This window comes from Bombus vancouverensis, chromosome 10 (assembly GCF_051014615.1).
Source record: "Bombus vancouverensis nearcticus chromosome 10, iyBomVanc1_principal, whole genome shotgun sequence".
NCBI classification, from domain to species: Eukaryota; Metazoa; Arthropoda; class Insecta; order Hymenoptera; family Apidae; genus Bombus; species Bombus vancouverensis.
In genome coordinates, this window is record NC_134920.1 from 12,853,523 (window position 1) to 12,878,064 (window position 24,542).

The 24,542-nt window shown below is 39.8% G+C and overlaps 1 protein-coding gene across 1 annotated transcript in view; it reads right to left on the reverse strand.

The window, feature by feature from the left end:
* Positions 1 to 283: 283 nt before the first annotated feature.
* LOC117163435 (uncharacterized) overlaps positions 284 to 24,542 on the reverse strand; it is a 59,356-nt gene continuing 35,097 nt past the window's right edge. Inside the window, exons 3-27 of the mRNA XM_033345689.2 lie at positions 16,041 to 16,085; positions 14,456 to 14,677; positions 13,951 to 14,013; positions 12,301 to 12,543; positions 11,900 to 12,061; positions 11,437 to 11,563; positions 11,208 to 11,357; positions 10,950 to 11,126; positions 10,344 to 10,508; positions 9,047 to 9,390; positions 8,590 to 8,842; positions 8,233 to 8,426; positions 7,846 to 8,052; positions 7,665 to 7,770; positions 5,950 to 6,494; positions 5,208 to 5,406; positions 4,808 to 5,007; positions 4,604 to 4,703; positions 4,006 to 4,191; positions 3,289 to 3,581; positions 2,857 to 2,944; positions 2,591 to 2,761; positions 2,151 to 2,336; positions 1,747 to 2,039; positions 284 to 1,594 (exon numbers count right to left, since the gene is read on the reverse strand). Coding sequence (XP_033201580.1) covers positions 1,109 to 1,594; positions 1,747 to 2,039; positions 2,151 to 2,336; positions 2,591 to 2,761; positions 2,857 to 2,944; positions 3,289 to 3,581; positions 4,006 to 4,191; positions 4,604 to 4,703; positions 4,808 to 5,007; positions 5,208 to 5,406; positions 5,950 to 6,494; positions 7,665 to 7,770; positions 7,846 to 8,052; positions 8,233 to 8,426; positions 8,590 to 8,842; positions 9,047 to 9,390; positions 10,344 to 10,508; positions 10,950 to 11,126; positions 11,208 to 11,357; positions 11,437 to 11,563; positions 11,900 to 12,061; positions 12,301 to 12,543; positions 13,951 to 14,013; positions 14,456 to 14,677; positions 16,041 to 16,085 — 5,205 coding nt within the window. The 3' untranslated portion in view covers positions 284 to 1,108. The remainder of the gene's footprint in view (positions 1,595 to 1,746; positions 2,040 to 2,150; positions 2,337 to 2,590; positions 2,762 to 2,856; positions 2,945 to 3,288; positions 3,582 to 4,005; positions 4,192 to 4,603; positions 4,704 to 4,807; positions 5,008 to 5,207; positions 5,407 to 5,949; positions 6,495 to 7,664; positions 7,771 to 7,845; positions 8,053 to 8,232; positions 8,427 to 8,589; positions 8,843 to 9,046; positions 9,391 to 10,343; positions 10,509 to 10,949; positions 11,127 to 11,207; positions 11,358 to 11,436; positions 11,564 to 11,899; positions 12,062 to 12,300; positions 12,544 to 13,950; positions 14,014 to 14,455; positions 14,678 to 16,040; positions 16,086 to 24,542) is intronic.

Consider the following 24,542-nt stretch of genomic DNA (forward strand, 5'->3'; position numbering starts at 1 on the left):
CTGGAATTAAACCAAGAAAATTAATCAAAAAATTCGTCACGATCAATAAAATTTCAAATTGATCCTTAAAGAAAGTAAACCGATTAGAAGATTAGTAAGATCGACGAATTCATTTTATACAAATATATATCGCTCTACCAAAAAAAAAAAAAAAAAAAAAAAATAACATTTCACGTTCGCTGTCAAGCATTTCGAAATCGCGATCACGAAAGAGACCATTGAACACAAAATTCGCGACGTGCCGCTGCACAAAAATCATCAGGCTGTTTCAGCGTCCGGTAGCTTCTATAAAACTGTTTTATTCGACTCAATGTAAATACATAGGCAAGTAAATGTTACAGAATAAAATAGCGATACATATGATACACTGGATTGTTAATTTAAAATTCGATTGTTTACGCGAGTTTGATCAGCGTCTGTGATGGCAGTGGATGCCGTCGATTGGCAATTTTTGGCCGAAGACGTTCGTCCCCGTATCGTACTTTTTGGCATTAAAAACGACCGACGAATGGCCTATTCGCATTATGAATGCTCCTTTATATATATTCCTTCGTTACACCATACGGAACAGACGCGATAACTTAACTAACAGATTCCAACATCTCGTTATATATACACACAGACTTGCTGTTTCTAGCGATGGGATTTGAAACGCTACAAATCGTTTCGAATCTGTATGAACGACGAAAAATTCGAATCACTTTGAACACGATCCGAAGTTCGCAACTCTCGACGAGTCTTGGACGTCTTGAGAAATTTCTGTTCGATGTTTCACTGTCATTCTCGATACGTGTTTCTGTTTGCAAACGATACGTTAACGTAAATCGTTAACGACAATGCCCGAAGGAATAGCGCGAATGTCGATGTCCAGACGCTAGTAGAAGGAAAAGATCTTCGAAACTTTCAAGGCGTATCGAGACTTTAGAGATTCAAGACCGAAGATTTACGTGTAACGTAAGAATCTTAAACTTCGAGTCGTGTTCAAAGTGCTTCGAATCTTCCACTATAATCTTGAAAACCCTCGAATGGCTTTCGAGATAAGATTCAAACACCCATTACTAGTTGCTCGTTCGCACGATTACGTCCGTGCCATCGCATCGATCGTCGTTTAAGCCGCGTTCGGTGATTCCGTCGTTCGTTCTGGTTTACGTAGTCTGCCTCTTCTTCGATAGTGATACGGAACGCGTCTATTCGGATCTCTCGTTTTGCTTATAGGCGGTTTCTTGTGATATTGGTAGTTTGGATAATATGAATGCGGCGGTGGATACTGAATGTTGCCGACTTGGTCTCTCTGGCCATTCGGCGTGAAAGGTCTCGGCGTTCTAGCGTGTTGGTCTTCCGTCACGCGACGTCGAATGCACACCGCGCAACGACTTACTCGCGACGTGTGATCGGCTTTCAACGTCTGTGGTATAGGCCTGCGGAACATCTCGTACTCTTTGATGATGGTTAACCAGTAGGATATGGCAGTGGAGTAATAGTTGCACGCGCCAAAACCATGGCACTCGATGAACGGTCTCGTGCGGAATTCTTCTAAACAGGAACCAGGGGACACCAAGGACTGACCGTATCCGCGTCCGCCTGCGTCTCGATGCTGAAAATTTTTCGTTGTTGCAGCTTTCGCATTATTTCGGAATCGTTGGACTTTGGTTCGTTAATTTCGTAATTGAAACGCGTCTCGTTAGAAATAAGCAAGCGACCGGATACTCGCGAGCGAGAGCGGAAAGCGAAGAAAGTTGTACTCACCATGAGGAAACTGTATCCGATCCAAAGTTCTTCCCAACCACCGGGACACTCCGGTATAGCCATGGATTGACTGTGCACCGCAATCACTCGAGTTGGAGCCTCGCAAACGGAACATCTGGACAGGTACCTTCCGACTTCCGGTGCCGGTATAGACGCCATGGACATAGGCATAGGTTCTGTCGTGCTCAACCAATAGCTGTAATCGTTCTTATTGGCGTAGTCGCATACGTTTTGCAAATTGCACATCGTGAAAGGCATGGTGGAGAATTTTTGAAGGCAGCTTCCAGCGGTGCCTGAAACGAAATATAATCTCGATCACGCGTTCCACTCTTAGGAAGGAGAACAGCCGAGTTAATCAAGAAATTTAATGTTTATCTCCATCGGTCGTTTTTAAACCTTCTTACCAAGATCCTGTCCGACAGAATATCCTTCGCCCATTATGTGCAAAAACGAGAAACCGTCCCAAAGTTTCACTGTATTTCTTGGACACACTGGTATCATTTCGGATTGCGAGTGTCGAGCAAAGAAGAAACCTCTGTTTCGGGCACCTGGTGCCGGCGGTGCCGGACTTCCCCGTATTCCGGGGGATCCTACGAATTAATTTGCATTTTTTTACATTTCTAACGTGTCATTACTGTTAGATCATAGCTTTTTATTCGCAAATAAACGAAGATCACCGATTAGTCAAATTTTGTATTTTTTGTACAGGGACAGTTTCAAAATTCAACGCATTGTCAATCTATCTCGTGCCATTGAAATGTTTCTGGATTGATCCTCTTCGGAATTCTAATAACATTGCTCGTCACGATATTAAAATAACGCTTGTTAATAAGTGATTTGTTACCTGGTGGACCTTGTCGGCCAATTGCACCGCGAAGACCAGGATAACCAGGAGAACCAACAGCGCCCTCTGGTCCTGGAAGACCGGGAAGTCCTTCCATTCCTGGTTCTCCTTTTCTTCCGGGAATTCCGTCTTCTCCTTGTTCGCCTATCATGCCCTGAAGCCCAGGGAAACCTACGCAAATATGAATATATAATATGTATATTAAATGTTCTTTCAAATTATAAATTATTGATTTATTTTGAAATTCTTTTTGCTTGTTATAGTACCTGGCAGTCCTGGAAGTCCTACATCACCGGGTAAACCTTTTCTTGGGAAAGGCGAGAATGGGTTAATACCATTATCTCCTTTCGGTCCCTGCGAAGCGTACGAAAATTTATATAAATTTTCTGGAAATATTATTCGCGACAATATATTAATTAAATTATTCAATTTCTTTTAGATTCTTTACCAATCTAAACTCGTTAATTGTATCTCATTACAGCGATACCGAAACTTCAAAATATTTCGTATAATACACGCGATATGTTAACGAAAATTGTTTAAATCGGCAAGAGTTCCTTATTTTTATACGACAAAATTTGTATATTCTTTAAACTCTTCGACATGGTTACTTATAAATAAATTTCCCGAATATCGAAATAATTAATATTCTATGACTAATAGGGCGTCGAATATGTAAGATAATTGAAATAACTAACTTTTGGTCCTGGAAGTCCCATCGCACCGGATAAACCTTCGTCTCCGTCGTCACCGCGTTGTCCTCTTCGTCCGGGTAATCCTTCGCGTCCAGGAATGCCCACTTCGCCAATTTCTCCTTTTATTCCTTTTCTACCGTTAAATCCAGGCAATCCTGGTTCTCCCTGTCTTCCTTTGATGGCGAATATAGGCAGTCCACGGTCGCCAGGTTCACCTTTTGGTCCTTGTAGACCAGGTATGCCTTCTAACCCTTCTAATCCTGGAGCTCCAGGGAAACCCGTGAAACCTGCTGGACCTACGCGCGAAGATGAAATATGAAAACTTGTTCGCGATTCGCGATAAACAGTGATCCTGTCGATAGCGTAAAATTTTAGAAATATTCGTTTAATTTAAATCAATTTTTTAGACAACTTTTCCTTTTTAGGCAAATTTTTAAACAAATTTAAAAATTATAGACATTGATTGTAGAAGGTGCATAAAATACACGGAATGCGCATAAAATGTAAAAATATATAAAATATGAAAAATGTAGAGGTGTTGCGTCTACCAAATATTATAGAGAACGGTGTACGTGATATTTTTGTTACTTTAGATAAAAATATATTTTAGCGTATTAGCAGCATTTTTTCAAATTTCTGACGAGAAGCATAAATATATACGCAATTTACCTATAAATCGTAAATGAGAAATTCATTCGTATTATGAGAAGAGAGTAATACCTCGATCCCCTGGAAGTCCCTTTGGACCACGCCTGCTGAAACCAACGTCTCCCATAATTCCTTTAGGTCCATTATATCCGTATTCTCCGGGTGCACCCTTTTGACCCGGAATTCCTGGAGTCCCGGGTAGTCCATCTAGTCCAGGTAATCCGTCCTCGGATGGTTCGGCCAACTCACCGGGTAATCCTAGATAACGAGTGTAATATAGTTATACGCATTTATACAACGAATATCTTACCGGTGATCGTGTTGTCTTAACGCGAGACATTGCAAATTGACTAGTTTCAAATTTGTTGCCTTTGATATTGCTAAAGATACGTAAGGATTTCTGAGAAAATTAGCGTTTAATTTCCCTAGGACCGAAATTCCAAGATCCGATGGTACACTAGCTCGCGAAAGTACAATTTGGACACTTTCCACAGAATATTTTTATGTTCGTGTCGTGTAAAACGTTTTGGAATTTCGCTACTATTTTCATGAGTCTCTGTATATATTTATATTCTATCTCTTTATCTATAATTTTCTATATCTGACACATTTAAGTACAGATCAGTGGTTGATGAATATAGCGTTGCATAGAAACGCGATTGGTGTTTACCTGGGAAACCTTGAGGTCCTCGATCGCCAGGAAGACCCGGGAAACCTGGCACGCCTGGGAATCCAGCTGGCCCAGGGAATCCAATATCACCTTTCATACCCTGAAATTATTAAATTATCATTAATCGTTCTTTAATCGAACGATTAAAATTGCTAAGAACAAGCAATTTCGAGGGCTGATTTTTTATATTCGTTATTTGTGTACCTTTCGTCCATGTAACCCTATGAAACCTTGTTCGCCGCGTATTCCTTTTTCACCTTGCAAGCCTTCGAGGCCGGGAGTACCGAAATCACCCCTTTCTGATTCACCGTACGACGGAGGACCTGGTTCACCTACCATTCCTTTGGGTCCTGGTGCACCCATTAAACCGGGTAATCCTCTAGGACCCGGATCACCAGGCATTCCTGAATACAATTTACACATTGTACGATATTTAGCATTTTTCCTGTTCTCTAGCGTCATATTGTAAATTGTTAATATTTTGACGATTCCTTCGCGGAGTTGGTTTAATAAAAAAAAAAACGTAGGTTTTAATTTTTAGTCTTCTTTTACAATTTACAGATCAGAGCAGTAAAATAATTTACAACGTAATTGCGAAACTTACCTGGCAAACCCATTTGACCTGGATCTCCATCCAATCCTCGTTTACCTTTAGGCCCGCTGTAACCAGGTGGTCCTATCGGACCTCGTTCACCCTTCACACCAGGTAAACCGTGAATACCGTATGCTCCAGGCTTTCCCTTTAAACCCCAAATTCCTCTTGGCCCTTTCAAACCATCCGGTCCCATATCACCCACCTCTCCCTATATGAAACAGATAAACGAGGAGCTCTTATCATCTTATTATTTATTCCCGTTATTAATATTATCAACCAAAATGTCATATCGCTATCGTCATTTAGTATTCTTTGATATAAGCACGGAATGTCGATGTATAACGTACGGTTATAATATTTTCAGGTTGTTTGGAATATTCATAGCGAAAGTTAAAAATGTTTTAACTGGAATTAAACCTTTTGCCATCTATAACTCCACCAGTCTTCTGTCGGAAACATTTTTGACAAGATACGAGAAAATTAATTAATTTAGATCTGAAAATACGTACAAGTGGTTGGTAAAAAAATTGTAAAGTTAATTCTATATATTATATTTCTGCAATTGAATTTTTCATTTTACATGGAAGTTTTCCTGTTCGAATCATTGCGCTGTTTAATCATTTCCTCTAGATTCTATTCTAATGTAATTTTCGGACAAATAACGATGCCCTGAATGCGTGCACCGAATAAACTTGTAGAACCAATTACTTTCTACTGTATTTTTAAACATCGTCGTCGCTAAGAGACTTACTTTTGGTCCAGGTAGTCCGTTAAATCCGTCAAAGCCAGTTTCACCTTTGATTCCCTTCGGACCAGGGGAGCCATCGCGACCTATTCCTGGTTCACCAGGTGGGCCATGTCGTCCATCCATGCCAGGGAAGCCAGGAGGTCCGAGTTCTCCCATGAAACCAGGCTCACCCACCTCACCTTGGGGTCCACTGAACGCGCTTTCACCCGGAAGTCCGTCCAAACCGTCCGGTCCTATGTCTCCAGATATACCTTTTGGACCAGGTAATCCCATAATTCCTATAACACCTTCGGGTCCAACGTCTCCCGGTTGTCCTTTGGCTCCAATTATTCCAGGCATTCCGTCGGGACCAGGCCAACCAGAAGGACCAGATTCGCCAGTTTCACCATCGGCACCGTCTGGTCCAGGAGGACCCGGTTGACCCGGTGCACCATCTCTTCCTGAGTAGCCCATCGGTCCAACATCACCGTCGTCACCTCTGCGTCCGATGAAACCGATTTCTCCTTTCAGACCCTTCATCCCATCGAATCCAGGTGTTCCGTAGGGACCTATTTTCAGCCATTTTATCAGCGATTTATTATTAGTAAACTACAGACTTTTATGCATTTGTGGGAAATTTGAAAGCGCATAAATCCACAGAACGTGGGTAATACGCAAAAGTATCTAAAATATTTGAAGTTATAATATTTAATACATAAAACGATCCTCTAGATAGATTTCATCTTTTTACTCGTAAAAGCATATAACATAATTTGCTTAAATATCCGCGATTTAAATACCAAGTTTCCGCGTAATTCTGTTGCATTCTACCCGCTCTTTCGTTCCAATATACCATCGATGTTTGATAATTGGACTGCAGTTGAAATATCCGATTCCGTGTGTGCCATTCAAAGCATGTAAAACAGGCTGTTCGCAGTTTAAATATCATCGTTATACAGAATTTTGTAAAGTTTGGATTTCCCTGGCCTTTTCCAGTGGGAACGTACGTATCGAGCGAGGCGTGTTCGTCGTTCGTTTATTGCGTTCATGCGTTACGGTTAATCCTTGTTTATAGTTACCTAACAATTCCCATGAATCGTCGCAACTGTTTCGAAAGGACCATTCTCTCTAGAGAGTCGGTCGATACGCCGAACAGATTTTCTCGTGCATTTAAAAACTAATCGGATGCCAATTGCGTTGATTAACATTTCCGATGTAATGACTGTAAATACTTGAAATTCTGCCTTGCAAAGTAAAACGTTTGTGAAAAACAAGCGCGATAAATTTCGTGTCATCTATATGTAACTTGAATTAAATAAAATCTCAAGCAACAACGAATAATATTGAAAACTAATTGATACAAGTTTTAATTGAAACAATGGATTTCTTTGCAAATCAACGGGGTCTGGAAAGAATAGATGCGACACAACTATCCGATCAATTTAATATCGCGAGTAATCAAAAGTATTACGTGTCGACTATATGGCTATTGAATTACTCTTCTTAATTGTGTATGGTCACGATCCGCGAGAAATTGCTCTTTGTTGCATACAGAATAACGTTACACAACACAGATCAAATACGTATCAATACACAGATCGATGGATAGATCAAAAAGTTGATCTATTTGGACAATCTTTTATGTATCAAAGGATTCGTTTCACAAGTAAAAAAAATAATAATAAATTTCTGATATTCGAATCGAATTAATAAAAATTAAAATCTAAAAACCATCTTACCTGTAATACCGACGTCTCCCATTCTTCCGGGCATTCCAGGTTGTCCAGCCATTCCAGGGAAGCCCCTAGGTCCCTGAGTACTGTAACCTCGTTGACCTTTGGCTCCCTGTCGATCGATTTTTCCCGTTAAATCTCAAGGATCAAATATCGGACGTCTATCGCCTTTGCTGTCTAATTTTACCTGTAGTCCAGTTAATCCTTCTTGACCAGGAGCACCTTTGCTACCTTTTGTTCCTTGCACACCATCCACTCCGGGTCTACCTTGTAAACCTCTAGGACCAGGATCACCAACGTCTCCCTTGTTACCAGACCAGCCCATTAATCCATAATCGCCATACGTCTGATTTGATCCTGGTTCTCCGCGATCTCCTTTGTTGCCCAAGCGTCCCTAAAGATCCGATCGAGAGAAAACAATTTTATTTCGCCTGTATTACGCGATAGTTGCATAAAAATTCAACATCACGAAAGAAAAATATTATTAATACATTTTTGTCGATTTTCTGTTTTTAACGTTATTTTACGTCGCGTTATTAAACGTTCGATTCGATCTCTTTGCTCGTATGCCTACCGTGAAACCCATTGGTCCTTGTGATCCTGGTGTACCCGATGTTCCGCGAGGTCCTTGATCTCCTGGCATACCGGGATATCCTTTTAATCCTACAGGACCCTGACGCGATATACCAGGTGATCCAGAAATTCCAGGCAGTCCCGGAAATCCTTCGTCACCAGGCCATCCTTCGACACCTTTCGCACCGTCCTCTCCTATAGAAATTTCATCACACGTTCACTATCAAATAGCGATCGATAAGCGCTACTTTTTTAACATTTTTCATTTATTGTTAGTATATTATATGTAGTACATATGTAGTATAATAATTGATCGGAAAAAATTCAGAGAATAAATGTTGTCACTTTAACTTCTTACCTATATCACCTCGTTCTCCTTTGTATCCTTTCTCTCCTTTCAGATTTATAACCGGTGGCGGATAAGATTCTCCGGGTTCGCCTTTTCCTCCTTTGTCGCCCATTGGACCTTTGCCTCCCGGAATGCCCGGGAAACCCGGCTCACCTCGAAGAAATTCTTTTGGTATCGACACGTTGTCACCCGGAAGACCAGGAATACCATCCGGTCTGGCGAAACCGTCGCGTCCTGTAAACCCTGGAGGACCAAAATCACCCTGAAAACAAAGGAGCGCCGTTCGTTGTCTATGTTTTCACGAAAAATCGATTAGCTCCCGCGAAAATATATAATCACAGAAGACACAATTCAACGATTATAACTCAATAATTATAAATATAAATAACAATTGTTCTTGAAATATTTTCTTAAAAGGCCAAGTCTCTCAGATGCCGTTTTTGATTCGGATAAAAAATATTTTTACCTTTTCTCCCTTAGGTCCTTGAATGCCAGTGTCACCACGACTACCAGGTTGACCTCGCGGGCCTCTTGGTCCTTCGACACCAGGGAAACCCTTGTCACCGATATCACCAGGCATTCTAGTTAGTTTGTCTGGCCATGTCAATTTTCCCATTTCTCCTTTAGGGCCTTGAGGACCAGCGATTCCTGGTCTTCCACTGTCTCCTTCCAATCCTCTGGGTCCCATGATACCCCGTTTACCCTGTACACCTTTGAATCCACGAAGTCCGGACAATCCCGGGTATCCTGGCGTTCCAGGATATCCGTCCAGGCCGGAATCGCCAGGTTCACCCTTTCTACCGGGTAGACCTGTTTCCAGAAATAGTACGTTTCCATATACTACGTGTATTGTACAGTAATCGATCGGAATTTCTTTTTTGGGTAAATAAGAACTTCGAAATATCTTTACATTTAGATAAAGTAAAAAATACACGGATACTCCATAAAATTTTCTCTAATTGTTTAAATATTTTTATGAGTCGCCGCGTGTCTATTTTTTCCTAACGATTTGCAATCATTGTGAATCGTAATTATCAATGACAACTTGATCGATGATAATCAAATAGAGGTAATCGAAACGTAGAATTTGATCCAACAGTGGCAAAGAAATTATTCTGCAAATAATTACCGATGAAAACTTTTTTATTTTAAACGAATCGTTCGACTAAATTCCCCTTTACCAATTAACTACCGAAGTGGATAATTCTCGTAACAGTTAAAAAATTATTTTCGTTCTTTCTTCTCGCCTATGTAATTAAAATTCCCACGTATTATCTAAAGTAGGTGGTAGAGATTATCCTCTTTTAACAGATTCGTTTCAATAGCGTTTAGTCATTCACGATCCAAATTTTTGTAGAACACGAAAACGCGAAAATAGAGAGGCTGTCGTAGTAAACGATATTACAAAGCTTTTAAATATTTTTTTAATGGAACATTGAAAACCTCAGTGTAGACTTATAAGCATGTAAGTAAGTGAATAAGTACACGATGCTATCAGATGCGATAACGTTGTAATCCTATTGCGAATTCAAGATACAGCAATAGCTGTCCACCGTTCTTATCTCAAGATGTCATCATCATTAGTCACGCTAGTAAACCGATATTGTCTCGACAGTAGCAAACAGAGCGGAGCCATAGTATAATATACTATTAAAGCACAGATTTTCGATACGACGTTGAAACAGAATATTAAAGTTCAACGTCCATAGACATTAAAATGAGAAATAGCTTTTCTTCCTTTTTAATTTATCGATATAACATACCTGGCGTACAAACACCGCAGTCGTCTCCTTTAAGACCTTTTACACCTTTGAAGCCTGGCGCACCTGGAAATCCATCGGGTCCAGGAAGTCCTGGAAGTCCTGGTAAACCACGTTCACCCGGAGGGCCTCCGATCCTGCTTCCTTTCCCAGGGAAACCTTTAGGACCTGAACGATCGAAACACGTTAATTAGCATCGCTACAGGAAATTGTACAGGATACCAAATTTCCATTACAGCATATCGATGAAGATTTTTGCTTATAATTAAGAAAAACGAACACGAACGAATTATTGTCGAATATGAACGATTTCTTCGTCGCCTACGAAATATCTGTGTTTTTAAATCAGGAGCATGAGAAAATATTTTGTCTAGTTGATTAATCTTTATCAATTTTGGTTACAAGGGACCGTTTCCTCATTTCTTTCATTTCATCAGCAATTTTTCATTAATATTCCGACAATTAATCAATCGCTTTGTTAATCGGTGTTCTGATAATCAACGTCCTAAAATAGTATAGACGTATGTACAATTACGAAACTACGAATGTAGGTGTATAAATATAAATTATAAAATAGACGTGCAATTTATCAAACGAAAGAAAAGGTACCTTGGGGGCCATGGTCACCACGATCTCCCGGTAATCCAGGAACACCGGGGTATCCAGGTTTTCCATCTAAGCCTGGTGGGCCGTGTATCGATATTCCAGGAAAACCTTTTGGACCGGCGAGGCCGGGTATACCCGGTGCACCCGGTGGACCTTGTAAACCCATTTCTCCGGTAAGACCTTGAAAAGAGAAATGTAACGAAGTATATTTCAGTCGGTTCAACGCGTTCTTCGATGGGCATCGAATCGTTAGATACAAACCATCTTGCCCTGGCTCTCCTTTGATGGAAGATCCTTTCAGTCCTGGCGATCCAGGAGGGCCGATCGGTCCTGGAGGACCAGGTGGCCCGATATAACCTACTTTACCGGGTAAACCTGGTATTCCTGGTTCTCCTGGATTACCAGGCGGACCTAGATAGAAAGAAGCAGTTGTCACGTCAAGATCTTTTTTCGTTCTATTTTTAGAAATGGATACTGGATAAAAACAAACCTAGATCTCCTTGAATTCCAATATTTCCTTGAATTATTTCGTCCAGTTCCGGTATGTATTGTCCAGGTTCTCCCGCAGCTCCTTGTTTACCAGGTGGTCCTTGGTTTCCGGGCTCTCCCAGCTCTCCCTGAAATCAAAATACAGAGCTACGTCTCTCCAAGTCGATTTTCAAAAAGTCATCCAGTCTGCTATTGTTATACTATTGAAAGATAATTCTTATTCAAATCGATCATTAAATTAGATATTTTCGCATCGATTGTAGCAAAACGCTAAAACATAATCGTAGATTTGGTTCGATAAATAAATCTGCAAAATTAATAAAATCTCAAGGCACGTATGTACGTAAAAAGTGATCAATTCATTTTAAACCAAGTACGAACAGCGTACAATTTGAATAAAATGCGCGATGGAATTATTTTATTAAGTTTCTTTGACTAAGAATGAAACGGTAAAGCGGTCATACATCTAATCCATCGGGTCCCGGTTTTCCTGCGTAGCCTGGAGCCCCTTTCTCTCCCTTTTCTCCCGAAGGTCCTGGCGGACCTATTGCACCCTGTTTGCCTCTAGGTCCATCGTTACCTTGCTCTCCCTTCATACCTTTAGTACCAGCGAATCCTGGACGACCCTGCGTGAAAATGTCACATATATACAACACGAATACGACTTTTAATTTCTCAGCGTATTCGACGTTTTAAACGTTAAATTCGTTGTCTTGAAATAATTTCATACGATGCAATTTTTCTTCTTTCCAGGAAGAAACTACTTAAAGACTTGCATATTTTTGTACCTCGCTATTTCTTCTTCCACTTGCGACGTACGATTTTATGGAATTTGTAACAATTTAAAGTACATAACGTTACTCACGTGAGGACCTTTGATGCCAGGTTCTCCCTTTCTTCCATAACCACCTTTATCTCCTCGCATTCCCTTCTCGCCCCTACTGCCCTTCACCGGATAGTACATGGTGTCTGTTTTCTTGTATTCATCTTTACTCGGTGGGCCAGGCTCTCCTCTGTCTCCTTGTTCACCTACCGTACCTTTCGCGCCATATACAGTTTCACCCACTTCACCTTGCATGCCTGGTAACCCCATGGGTCCGCGGTAACCCTAAAGGATCATTCAATCGTTCGTTATATATCTGTCATAAATAAGTAAGCTGACACGATATCACTTCGTTTCGTATTTCGTATTATCGTATAGAATATATGAAAATTACGTTAACACCGTATGATTTTATACGCTCCAATGCTCTATCGTTATTGTTGTTAAAAAGTTTAGTTTTAAAAGGGTTAAATCTACGAGTGTAATCTATGTGGAAAGTACTATGGACTCAACTATTCTCAAAAGTCTCGTAAAACGAAATTGCATTAGAAGCTAGATCGCGCTTAGACCGTAGTTGGATTTAACCGCGTTACCGGAACGAAATTATATCCAATTTCTCATCTTTTACACGACAGAGTAAGAAGGCAACATGCACGCGTGCACGGTGGCCAGTTTACAGAAGGGCGAATGCAGCTAACGGAGGTTTCGAGTTTCTCGGAAGTTGCCGATCGGCCGCAGTGGAATCTTCTTCCGAGGGTAGACGGCTCGTATTATCAGTGGCTGTCGTGTCAGCAGATAACAGGCTCTTGAAACGCGACGTTTCAGATTTCAGCGGATTCTGCCCTGTTTAGAGATTAACATGTAGCTCCGTTGCTCCAGCGACTAATCGTCGCCTCTTATCCAGCTAGTTTCATCCACACATTTCTATATCTGCTTACCATATTTTCTCGTTATTTTATCAACCATGAAATATCATTTGAACGTCACAGAATAACTCTACATATAGTAGATGGCAGAAGTATTTGAACAATTGCTATAAAAACTTTTGCTCGTATATCTTACGTTATACGAAACGTTCGAGCAATTTTATTCGCACGACGAGATACCATCGTCACGAGTATCAAATTCGAAATCGATCTGTGTTCACCGCTTCGTCTTGTCGTTAATTCCATTTTACACAGCGTTAGCCGGTCGAAACTGATTTTTATCGTAGCACGCGAGTTCGAGGGGGCAAGGACAAAAGGCAGTTACACGATCGTACAGCGGTGATTTTTACGAAGCCGCGTGTAAGAAGATTCCATCGCGAGCACGTTATCAAGGCGCGATATCGCGCGGCCCATGAATTCCTTTAAATTCCAAGTCGCATCTCGTTCGCCTCCGCATTTCTTATTTCCGGCGTGTCCGTTAAATATTACCGGCCAACACTTAGTCAGCCAGACGATATTTCATGCGAGCAGGTGGCGTTTCGCAAAAAGGAACGAAACACGTCCAAAGACTGGACCGCCTCTCCCTTTCCTCGTCTTTTTCATTTTCTTCGTCGCTTCTCTCTTTCTCTGGTAGCTTCGTGGCTTGGCGAACGAATGGCACGACCTAAACCTTCGCAAGAGGTTCGCGAACCCTCTGGTTCGCCCGATCGGTCGTTACGGTACCTGAAGCGCGATACCAACGGATAAGTCGCGATCTTGTACTCACCATGTCTCCCCTCTCTCCTGGATAGCCCATTTCTCCGGGGATCCCATACGATCCTTGAAAGCCCTGGGCAGAAAATTTATAATTTACCAGTTATCACGGTGTATGGTTTCTGTGGTCAATCGACGATTTTCTAGTCGACGAGGATGTAAATTACGTACACAACACTGCGAAGAAGCGCGTAAGTTGTGAAACGACTTTACTTTAGCTTTTAGGGCTACTACGACGACCGTAATCGCGAGTGCCAATTACACTATGGGTAATAGTTAATAATTTTGCTATTCTTTTTCACTCTAAATAGAGGACAGTGGTAATAAATTCTAAAAGTTTATAGCCATCGTTCAAACGATAAACGACGTAAGTGTCAAACTCGATAAAAATGATTTTTGTTATTTCTATTCTCGATCTTCGTCTCTGGTATTTAAATCGTTTACCATTTCGATTCTTCAATTATATTTTTTTAGTTTTTTAGTTTTCACCGGGTCGTGGGATCTGTAAAGTTCGTTACCTCGAATCCGTCGATGCCTGGATTTCCTCGAATACCTTTCACGCCCACGGAATTGATACCTCCGTCACCAGGCTCGCCAATGATCCCTGGATCTCCTTCTGGCCCTGGTTGACCACGTTCGCCATGCATACCAGGCAATCCCGGTGCACCGGCACGTCCATCGGTCCCGTTGCATCCGTCCAGACCGTCTGGTCCCATTACACCTTCTGGACCGGGATTACCCTACAGCCAATTTAATTATTTCAAATTTCTCTGAAATTCCGTTCCGTTTTATTTTTACTCGGACAAATCTCGACTAGGAGAGACACGAAAGGTCGCGAAGCTTCTTGGGAATTTTTCTTCGATAAAGTTTTAGGAACGCGTGAAGAAAATATTTCTCTAACACGGTTAAAGATCTGAAGAATTCCTTTGATAAATACGTAGACATAATAAATTTCATATGTATTTTCATAAAAAATATACATACGGTAATATTCTAAATTATAACGAACGCGTTTAGGTGCATAGTTGATTAAAGTACTGGGTCGTCCGAAAAGATTCTTTCGTTTTATAAGGAAATAATGGATGCACAACATGTTCTATTTTATATTATTTCGTCGAATTACGTATGATCCATTTTCTTCTATCAAAATAAAGATCGTAAAGTTCGACGATTAGATTTCGTGTTTGTATAAAAATGCGTCGTTGTAAAAGACGTGTCTGTAAAAGAAAGACACTTTTCGGACAACCTAATATTTAGAAAATTGGAAAATCCAAATATTTGGATCATTTCAACGAAGGTAAAAATTCGTTCTATATCTTTGAGAAATTATCCGTATTTCAGAATAGTGTACTTAACGTTACGTGTTGTTTGAGCAAAAGAAAAAAAAATATTTCCGTCGTATTTATAAAATTTAGGTTCAACAACGAAAAGATGTAGGAAGAATTCAAGTATTAAAAAGCCACGAACCGAATCTTCGTTGATGAGAATTCTTGTATATTCGATTTAACGAGCACGATCTTGTAGCCATCGCTACTCGTTGCACAAGTTTCGGTCTATTTTTGTTTCTTCCCGTAAATAATATTTTTTTTCCTGATAAAAGACAATTTTTTATCGTTCCCGTAAAATGGGACGAAAATAACAACTCTACAAAAGTTCACGCAGATACGTAGCAGTGAAGCTTCATCGATTTATTTACAGCTAAAGTGATCAGATCATAAAGTTGGTTCCTAGAAGAAAATTTCAAAACGTAATTATCACTGACAATGAGTTTCAGATTTTATACGTGCGCAATAGCTTAAAAGGGGCCAATATTATTCTCTTGAGCGACTGAATTAGTACGTGTTAATGAGATCTAATAATAAAGAGAATTCATTATCAAGAACTGGCAAGAGGCGAAGAATTAATGGGAAATTTTGCGCGAAAGTGCAGCTTGTCGAGCATGATTCGGAAAAGACGTCTACAAATTGGTTGGGATATTTAAATTCATAGCTTGTGGAATCTAGATAACATCTGGCGAGCAAATTTAGAAATTCAGGCGAGCCCTCAACGTAAAAATTGAAACTCGACAAACAAACTTTTAATGGAATGGAGATTTTTACGAACCGGTATTCCTGGAGCTCCAGGGAATCCTCGTATACCTTCGTCACCCTGAAAAGAAAATAGAGATCAGATTCGTTGAACGAGTGTCTCGTTGCAATTGTAACTTCTGCCACGATCTTTTGCGACAAATATTTCATATTTTTATTTTCGGCGAAAAGATCGTGCAAGAAGTTTATAAATTCACGGAAAGATAAAATACGGTTTTTCATTGGTTTTACTTGGGAAATTTCAACAGGCTTACAGATTATAAATTACAAATCGCAATTATCAACCGCATATATTCTTTCTTCGACGACTGCGACAATAATCAGCTTATTCGACGGGACATCGGATGTAGTATTACCAGACCCATCAAGGATATCACACCCACTCCTCCTTTCCTATAAAAATAAATTTCACAATTATGCGTACACCGCCTACTACATATTTCTTTAAATACGTTACATCGTGCATGATTCGTCGCAATTGCGAAAGTACGATTATTGCATCGCACAATTGATTCGCTGGAAGGCCATCTAATCAGTGGTGCAACTGCAACCATTTCAAATGTGTGCTTCCTGATCTGGAGGTGCTTGCAAAAGTGCACGATCGTTCGTGGCTGATAACGCGATTCCGTTCTGTGTGAAATAAAATGCGTCGTTAACAATTGCTAATATACTTCCGCGAGTCACTGTTATATGTTACCCTGCTTGTAATTTTTCATTATATTTATTTAGGTATTAATAGAAAAAAGTATGGTATTTGTTGTTGAATAGCTCTGATAAGCTCGTCATGGTATCGGAGCGTTTAATCGTAGTATGAACGAAATTATACTAGAAAATTTTTAAATAAAGTAAACGTAAAACTGTGATCGTTTTAGTAAAGTTAATCCGATTGTCGTGTTTTACGTTTTGTAAATGTCGTAAAAATTGATAGCGGTATACCATCCTATTTTGCTTTTTCTAACAATAGGAGATTTCGTTCCCATTGCAAACAACAATAGCGAAATAGATAAACTTTTTACAAACTACGGTACGGATGTGTTGTACGTCGAACAGATATCAGAAAAAAATAGAAATATCCTTTTGCATCGTAATATCGTGTGTCACTTTGATCGTAATACTAACGTGAATTTTTGTTTTGTAAATGTTGCTTATAATACGAGATATAAGATGGCGAAGGAAAATAAATGAACTGTTTTTTATACAAATTAGCAATGAACCTAGCAACGAGTAATTTCTACGCGGATGTTTACGCAGTTTCATATTTTTCTGAACGAAACTGAACAAATAAGATAGAGACTCGTTCTATTCACTGGATATCATCACGAAGCTTCAGCTTCGCTAATTTCGTTTACCATAAAGCGTACGTTGAACGTTGATGAATTATAAAACATAATAAATCATACTCGGCTACTTAACATCATCATTATGATGTGTTTCCGCATAAACATTTTTCACACCCTCCTAAGAACCACTTTACACAGCACCGTCGTGCTGTACCATAATAATCCGTCGTGCCTGAAGCGTAACAACGAGAAGGAAGGAAAGGAACAGAGTCCACCGCAACGAAGACAATTACTCCATATAAACCACCGTACGGGACAAACAATGTGCATGCATACAGCATTTCAGGTCGAAAAAGGAGTATCCCGCGGAAAGTAGTCCCCCGGGCAAGCAACACGCGGTAATTTGCACACTCGCAATTCCGCCACCGTTTCTCTACCTACGAAACTCGAATTACTCGCATAATTAAGACGTACGGTTCGTGGTTGTGGTTAATTAACCGACGAACGTTAAATCGAGAATAAAAATGGTAAAGAGAAAGAAATCGAGAGATAAGTTTTTCGGTGGGAAGATAAAACGACAGAAAGGTAGATCGAAGGTACGAGCAACGAAGATAGATCTCAGCTTGGAAACAAATTTTGCGAAATTTAGTTTACGTTATTCGGACGAAAATACACGAGAGGCGTTAGAATCGAATTACTTTAGGCGGAGAAGAAAATAGGAAAAATGTAGATCGAAGAGGAAACAGGTTTCGGAAGGAAGAAGAAGCGAAGGAAGAGATAAAACCGAAAACTGCTTTCTTATGGGTAAAGCTTTTTTGCGTTAATTCTCGTGACAAGGGGTGGAACGAGGGCAAAAGGAGTTTACGAGACGCGTCGCAAGCTCACCCGTGGCTTTTCACGCAACATTTACGCTCGCTCGTCTCTGGTGAATGCGTGGCAATCACGGAACGAGTGGTTATTTGTACCCTCCTCTACTTTGCTACTACCCCCGGCGGATTCGCTTTGATCCTGACGCGTGTCCGATGAGTGCTCGACCGACTACGGATTATTTGTGTGCTTATCTTTGACATACAACGATGTGGTTATTACATCTACGAATATCTACGCAGCTTCACATCTTTATCGATGTAACTGAAGAAACAGAATCTGAATAGACATTTGTTCCTCCTATTAAATGTTGTAACGAGCTTCTTAATTTGGATATTTTATATGTCTACGTGGATTCTCTGTAAATTTGTACATTTCCAAATTAACGATTACAAAAATTCCTTAAGTCTCAATCTTATTTATTGATTTATTAATCTAGATTATAATATACGAGAAAATAACGAAGAGAGAACGAATAAAGAGAAAAGATAGATAAAGGAAAGATAATGTTAGTTAAATCGTACGCATGTATAACAGCACATAGAAGTTAGAAAATCGATGGCAATAATATTATTCTCGCCTTTATCTTTGTCTATGCAGCATTAAAATATAAACTATTTTGCTTGTTTTCCAAGTATTCCTGGAAACTGTAATTACATTGGGAAATTTCATTATGCATTAAAAATGCGTATGTTGCGTTAAGTACGAATTGCGTCTTGACGCAATCCTCGAATTAGCTTGAATTTTTATTTGTAATGGAAAATTCTTAGCTTCGTCAGATCTTCCGTCGACCATTAACGCACTTATCTTGCGTGATTACAGTTTTAAGAAACGGTAAAAAAAAAAAAAAAAAAAGAAGAAACAGCTTTATCAGTTAACCTGTTGCACAACTCTCAAGAAGCACGCCTGATTGAGAATGCTGTACCACAAGACTGTAAACTAATTATATATTACTTCTTTCCCTGCTGACATTTTTCATGAAACGCGATTTTACAACGATATTTCGATGATTATTTTCGTAAATTCCTCCTAAGCTATTATGCATTCCATCTGAATTACTTCAGCATTGTTTCATGGAAAGTAGTTGGAATTTTAATATCTGCACGATCAATCGTAAGATATACAAAGACTCGATAAAGTTCCGTGCTATTGCTCGATACGAATCGGTCGCTGTCGTGGACCAGAATGGTCCTTCTGACCAAGACAACGCCGATCAGACCAACTTCCTTTGTCCATTGTCTTATTCGCGGTATCCACGTGCATGTTTCCACGTGGCGTACCACCATATCTCACATTTAGAAATCTTTGGTGAACTCGTAAACTTATTAGCCGATACGGACAGTAGAGTCGCTGTTATACATTTTACATTCGTAAAGTAGGATTAACGAGAAATTCGTATTGAAAATAATAATTTGAATATTGTACAGGTTTTTCATTTATCATACCGAATACATTTATGAATCATCGATACGTGATATATACGCGAGTATATATGGAACGGTTATTTAAAATTTCCAACAAAGGGATGCGTAGTGAATAGAAGATTCACTGCCATTCGCCTGGAACGTGGAGAGCCGGGACTGAATGGTTTCGTGAAACAGGCGTAAAACGGATATATATCATTCGTGTTAACGATCCTGTATTTCACACTTTAATTATACATATCGGACATCCGAAATTGATGAACTATGCCCGATGTAGCGTCCACCTATTGCGGGACTCGCTTGTTCAGCGGAACGTTAATCACACCTCTTATTTACAATCGTTAAAGTGAAAAGTTATAAAGCGGCCCACCGATTCGCGGAATTATTTATGCGTTCGCGCCGATTTATCTTAATTATTTATCTTAATTGAGCGCGTTCGAGGAGGTCCTCGCGCTGTTACGTTTCGAAGTTGTCGCAAGGAAAGGGAAAAGCGAATGTGTGCGCGCCGGCCGACTAAATTAATATGGAAACGCGGCTGATTCGTATTCGGGTCAGATAACAGCGGATTCGACAGCTACCCATGAAATACTCATGGGAATCGGCCCGCGTGCGTCGCGTCTCCTCGCGTGAAAGTCCGCTCTTATCATCGCGGCTCCGCGTTTCGAAACTTTTAACGACTCGATAACCGAGACTCGTAATTTTTGCCCGTGCGCGATGTTCGTCGCGGATAGCAAAGTATAATACGTATACAACCATGTGTAAAATAGACACAGTATTTGTTATAATATTTAGTGAGCGAAACGTATGTTTGTTTTATGTTTTCTTTATTTCTCTGTGTTCATAAAAATATGAAATTGTATAAAAAATCACAGTTTATTAATTAAATGGGGATCCTTTTAAAGAAATAGAAAAATATTGTTCAATTATTTCTATAGATACGCGCGTATTTAGACAGCTAGATGCGCAAGCGAACGAATAAATAGTAGAACAGATGCATGGTGGAATTAATAGCCAGACAACTAGCTACGTAGAGACAAGGATAGAGGGATATGTATGGAATAGAGAAGAAAGGGAGGCTGAAAGTAGGCCGGGGTATAAAGCGGACAATAATTGTTCTTGATAAATTCATATGACCACAAATCGTTTGTAATTGCTCAATATTTCAACGGCCTCCATGGAAGCTGCGTGTGCCTTACTAATTATGATTGGGAAAACGCATGCCGCTGAAATATCACCGAGCAGGTACCGAGTCGAATATTTCTATATTTCGCTGGTGAATCGATTTTGCCACGCTACTTATCGCCATGCGTTTTGCCGAGTAGTTAAATTGAGAGACCAGCAAAAACTGCTCAATGCGTAAGAAACAAGTTTTATCGCCTTCTTTCGCCTTAAAGTAATCTTTAAAGTGCCTAGAAGTAATTAGAGAAGAATCTTTAAAAGCTATGTTTCATGAACATAAATATTTATTTGGAATATTTTTATTCGGTTTTATTTGGAATATTTTACTGAAAAAGATCTTCGATTAAAATTACAGCAATGGTAATGAACAGGCGACGTGATTTATTCAAATTGATGGATCAGTAGACATATATCGATCGATATCTTATACGACGATAATGTAATATTTATCGAAATTCGGCGACACTTGGAATAAATTGAAAATAAGGGGCAGCAAGGTTGTTCACCTTTGGAAAACATGAATTTACGGTGCAAGTACCAGAGAGTATAGTTGGTAGAGGGTACCGGTGCCTACCAAATATGGTCAGATTCGATACAAATTGACACACTTCCTTTTAAGGGTTTGCACTGATTGGTCTGGTGTGAACTCAGGGAAAGGGTTAAATCTAGGATGACGAGTCATAAATCCTCTCCTTAAACGGAAACCGGCGAATCCAAGATGAAAGTGTGCACGATTGAAAAGTAATTTCGGCGTAAAAAATGATAAATTTTATAGAAGAATTTTCATAACAGAAATCGATCGGTCCAAAAATATTTAATAAAACATATACATATTATTTCGGAGAAATTCTTGTTCTCTGACAGAATCTGTTTATTCTTACATTATTCTATATTTCTATACTAACGTTTGATTCGTATATCTGTATTAATATCCTACCATATAATGAAACTCGTCATTGTTAAAACACGTCTGTACTGACGTATATACCGACGTATTTCAACGTTGTAACATTTTGTTCAATTTCGTTCGTAATTAGCCTCTCCTTTAAATTTCATGCTACGCGTGACCATCATTGACCATCAATTTTATAATTCACGTTTCGCAAAATGTCGAAATATCAACATCAAGCTGATCAAAGTTGCGTATGTACAAGCGAGCCTTCGCAGATCGAATAACGAACGAACAAACAATTTTGTCAATATCGCGCAGTACTTACGTTCGTATTTTTCAATCTCGTTCGAACGGTGGCCCGCGTTTGTCGAAATATCGTACAATTTGACAGATAAAACACGTTTACGGTTCTCAATTAGCAGAGTTGGCTAGCCGATGACAGGACAAACCGAGAGACGATTAACTTCATCGTTTTGCGCGAATAAAAAAGTTCCAATCGATTAATCGTCTCGTTGACAATGTACGTAGATCAATTGTCCTGTTTGATACGAGATCAAAAGAACTTCTAATAAGCCGACCACAGAACGACTAATGTTAAAAGCCAGAATAAAGGCTTTATTCGATGTATCATTTTGTGTCGTGGATTCTTTTTTCTAGAAAGCTCCTCAATTCCTTTTTTTTATCTTCTTTTGCTCACAGATAAACTATTCGCTGAAATTCTGTGAAACGTTAAGGAAGGAAGGGTAGGCAGAGCGTATCTGGTTATGAGATCATTCGACATCCGGTTTCACACTGCTGGAAGCATAGAATGATCTGTCAATGGGAAGTGCGTTATCGCAATACGCGTGGTATGTCATCCTCCCTTTTTCGTTCTTTTCTCTCTCTCTCTCTCTCTCTCTCCTTCTGTCTTTCGGTCGGTTCACGCTTTTAATGGGACGACCTAATTTCGTGAAAATCTTACGCGAAGAAAGACGATTCAAATGGCCCGCTAGATTAGAGCAATCAGCGAGAACGCGACCATCGCGAAGGCTTGCGAAATTGCATGGTATAAGTGTGGGATAAATATCGGTGGATAAAGAACGTAGGAACAGATTTCCGAGAATAGAGTCTAGTTTTGGTAAATTTCAGATGACGTTGATGTTAAAAGTAATATTATACTGGCTGATGATATTCTATCATGTGGCTGTGACTGTGTATTTCAGACGGTGTAACACATTTGTTGCATCGGTACGTGGAAAAAGTTTTATTTTATCATATACTTTATCATCTTGCCTCTTCGTTTTCGAGTATTAAATGGGAAACTTCGTTGGTCGGTAATCGAATTCGGCTGAACAACGATCGATCTTCAATTTTCGCAGACATATTTTCTACGAATTAATTAATTTTATCAATTTACACTGAATGACGAATCAACGATAAGAAGGTCAGTTTTTTCATACGCGAAATCTCGTAGATTTTATCGAATTCGATATTCGTCGGATTTTTCGCGGTAAAAGCGTTGCCAGTAACTGCGAGGTATTAGATTCAAGCGATATGTAGATGATTGCGGAACGGAAATGCTTCTCACCCCCACATTTTGCGATACGAGAAGACGAGCGAATGCGTAGGACTTCGCTGCGTGTATCCGTTCTATGGCTGTTATCACCTTTCGGTATCCGTTATCGCTGCATGAAATGTACCGGCAAATCAACAATGGGTCGAATGTGAATTGAAAGAGATTACTCCGATTTTCAATAAATCTTCCTATCAGACCAGTGCACCAATGCTTTATGGCGTGTTTTTTGACAAACGAATTTTACGTGCAACAGGTAGTTATAAAATATCTCTCGTTATATCGATAATTTAATTTCTAAATCGATCGTTTCAAGCCTCAGAAAATAGCAATACACAGTCAATATAGCTCACAGGATTCCTCGTAAATGGAAAAGTAGCAAAATTAGAATATGTGAAAGATGGAATTGATCAGTTTGGTTAACGTATCTTTTGCAGCAGGTTGATGCTGATATCGATTTCAGCGAAATTGATACGACGATTTTCAAACTAACTGTTACGTCAGCAAATACGTACATCCTTGCAAGTTTTAAAGCGTGTATCAGCAAATCACGCACTATCGTAGAGTTCAAATGAAACATAAATGACGAAACTCGAGCAATCGATGCCCCACGATTGCTACGAGTAATCGAGTATTTTTCGACCCAATTGCAAGAATATAGCCGTTATCGAGGAGGACTGAACGATTAATAAATTTCATAATACATACTGCTTTTTTTTTTAATAAGCCCGTTCTATCTCGATCTAATTTGAGCACATGTTTTTATCGTATAATATACTTTCAAATATAAATACGACAAAATCGTTTCCCACAGAAACGAAGCGATGCATTAGAAGATAGAAGATCCGTAAATAAGGCAACTTCGTATTCAAAAGATCGAAAATTCGAGCGACTTGTTCGCTTCGGTTAACAGGTTAAACGATCATCGAGAATTCACACGTATAAAAATGAATGTCACGTAAATTTGTTCGGCTATCGACGATGGGGTGGTACAAAGTGCGAATGTCACGAGGGGTTAATGGCACGTAGGTTCAGTATCAAAGGAGGATAGCCGCATGGCAGAGAGAGGCGTATCGTCGGTGAAACGGAGATTTCTTTATCGGCGCTTAGATACCCTACTTCGTTCAAGCGAAACAAAACAGGGGTTACACGTGCTCGTCCCAGCCTCGTCAACGTCGCCGTCTCTTTTACCGCGTGGGCGTGCACTTCTATTTCCTTTTTTCCTACCTCGTGTATTTTCTTGTCGCCTTTTAGTTTGCTCTTTGATCAGCTTGACGATCCCCACATGGACGAGCTTAGATTTTTCTAATTGTTTACCGTGTAG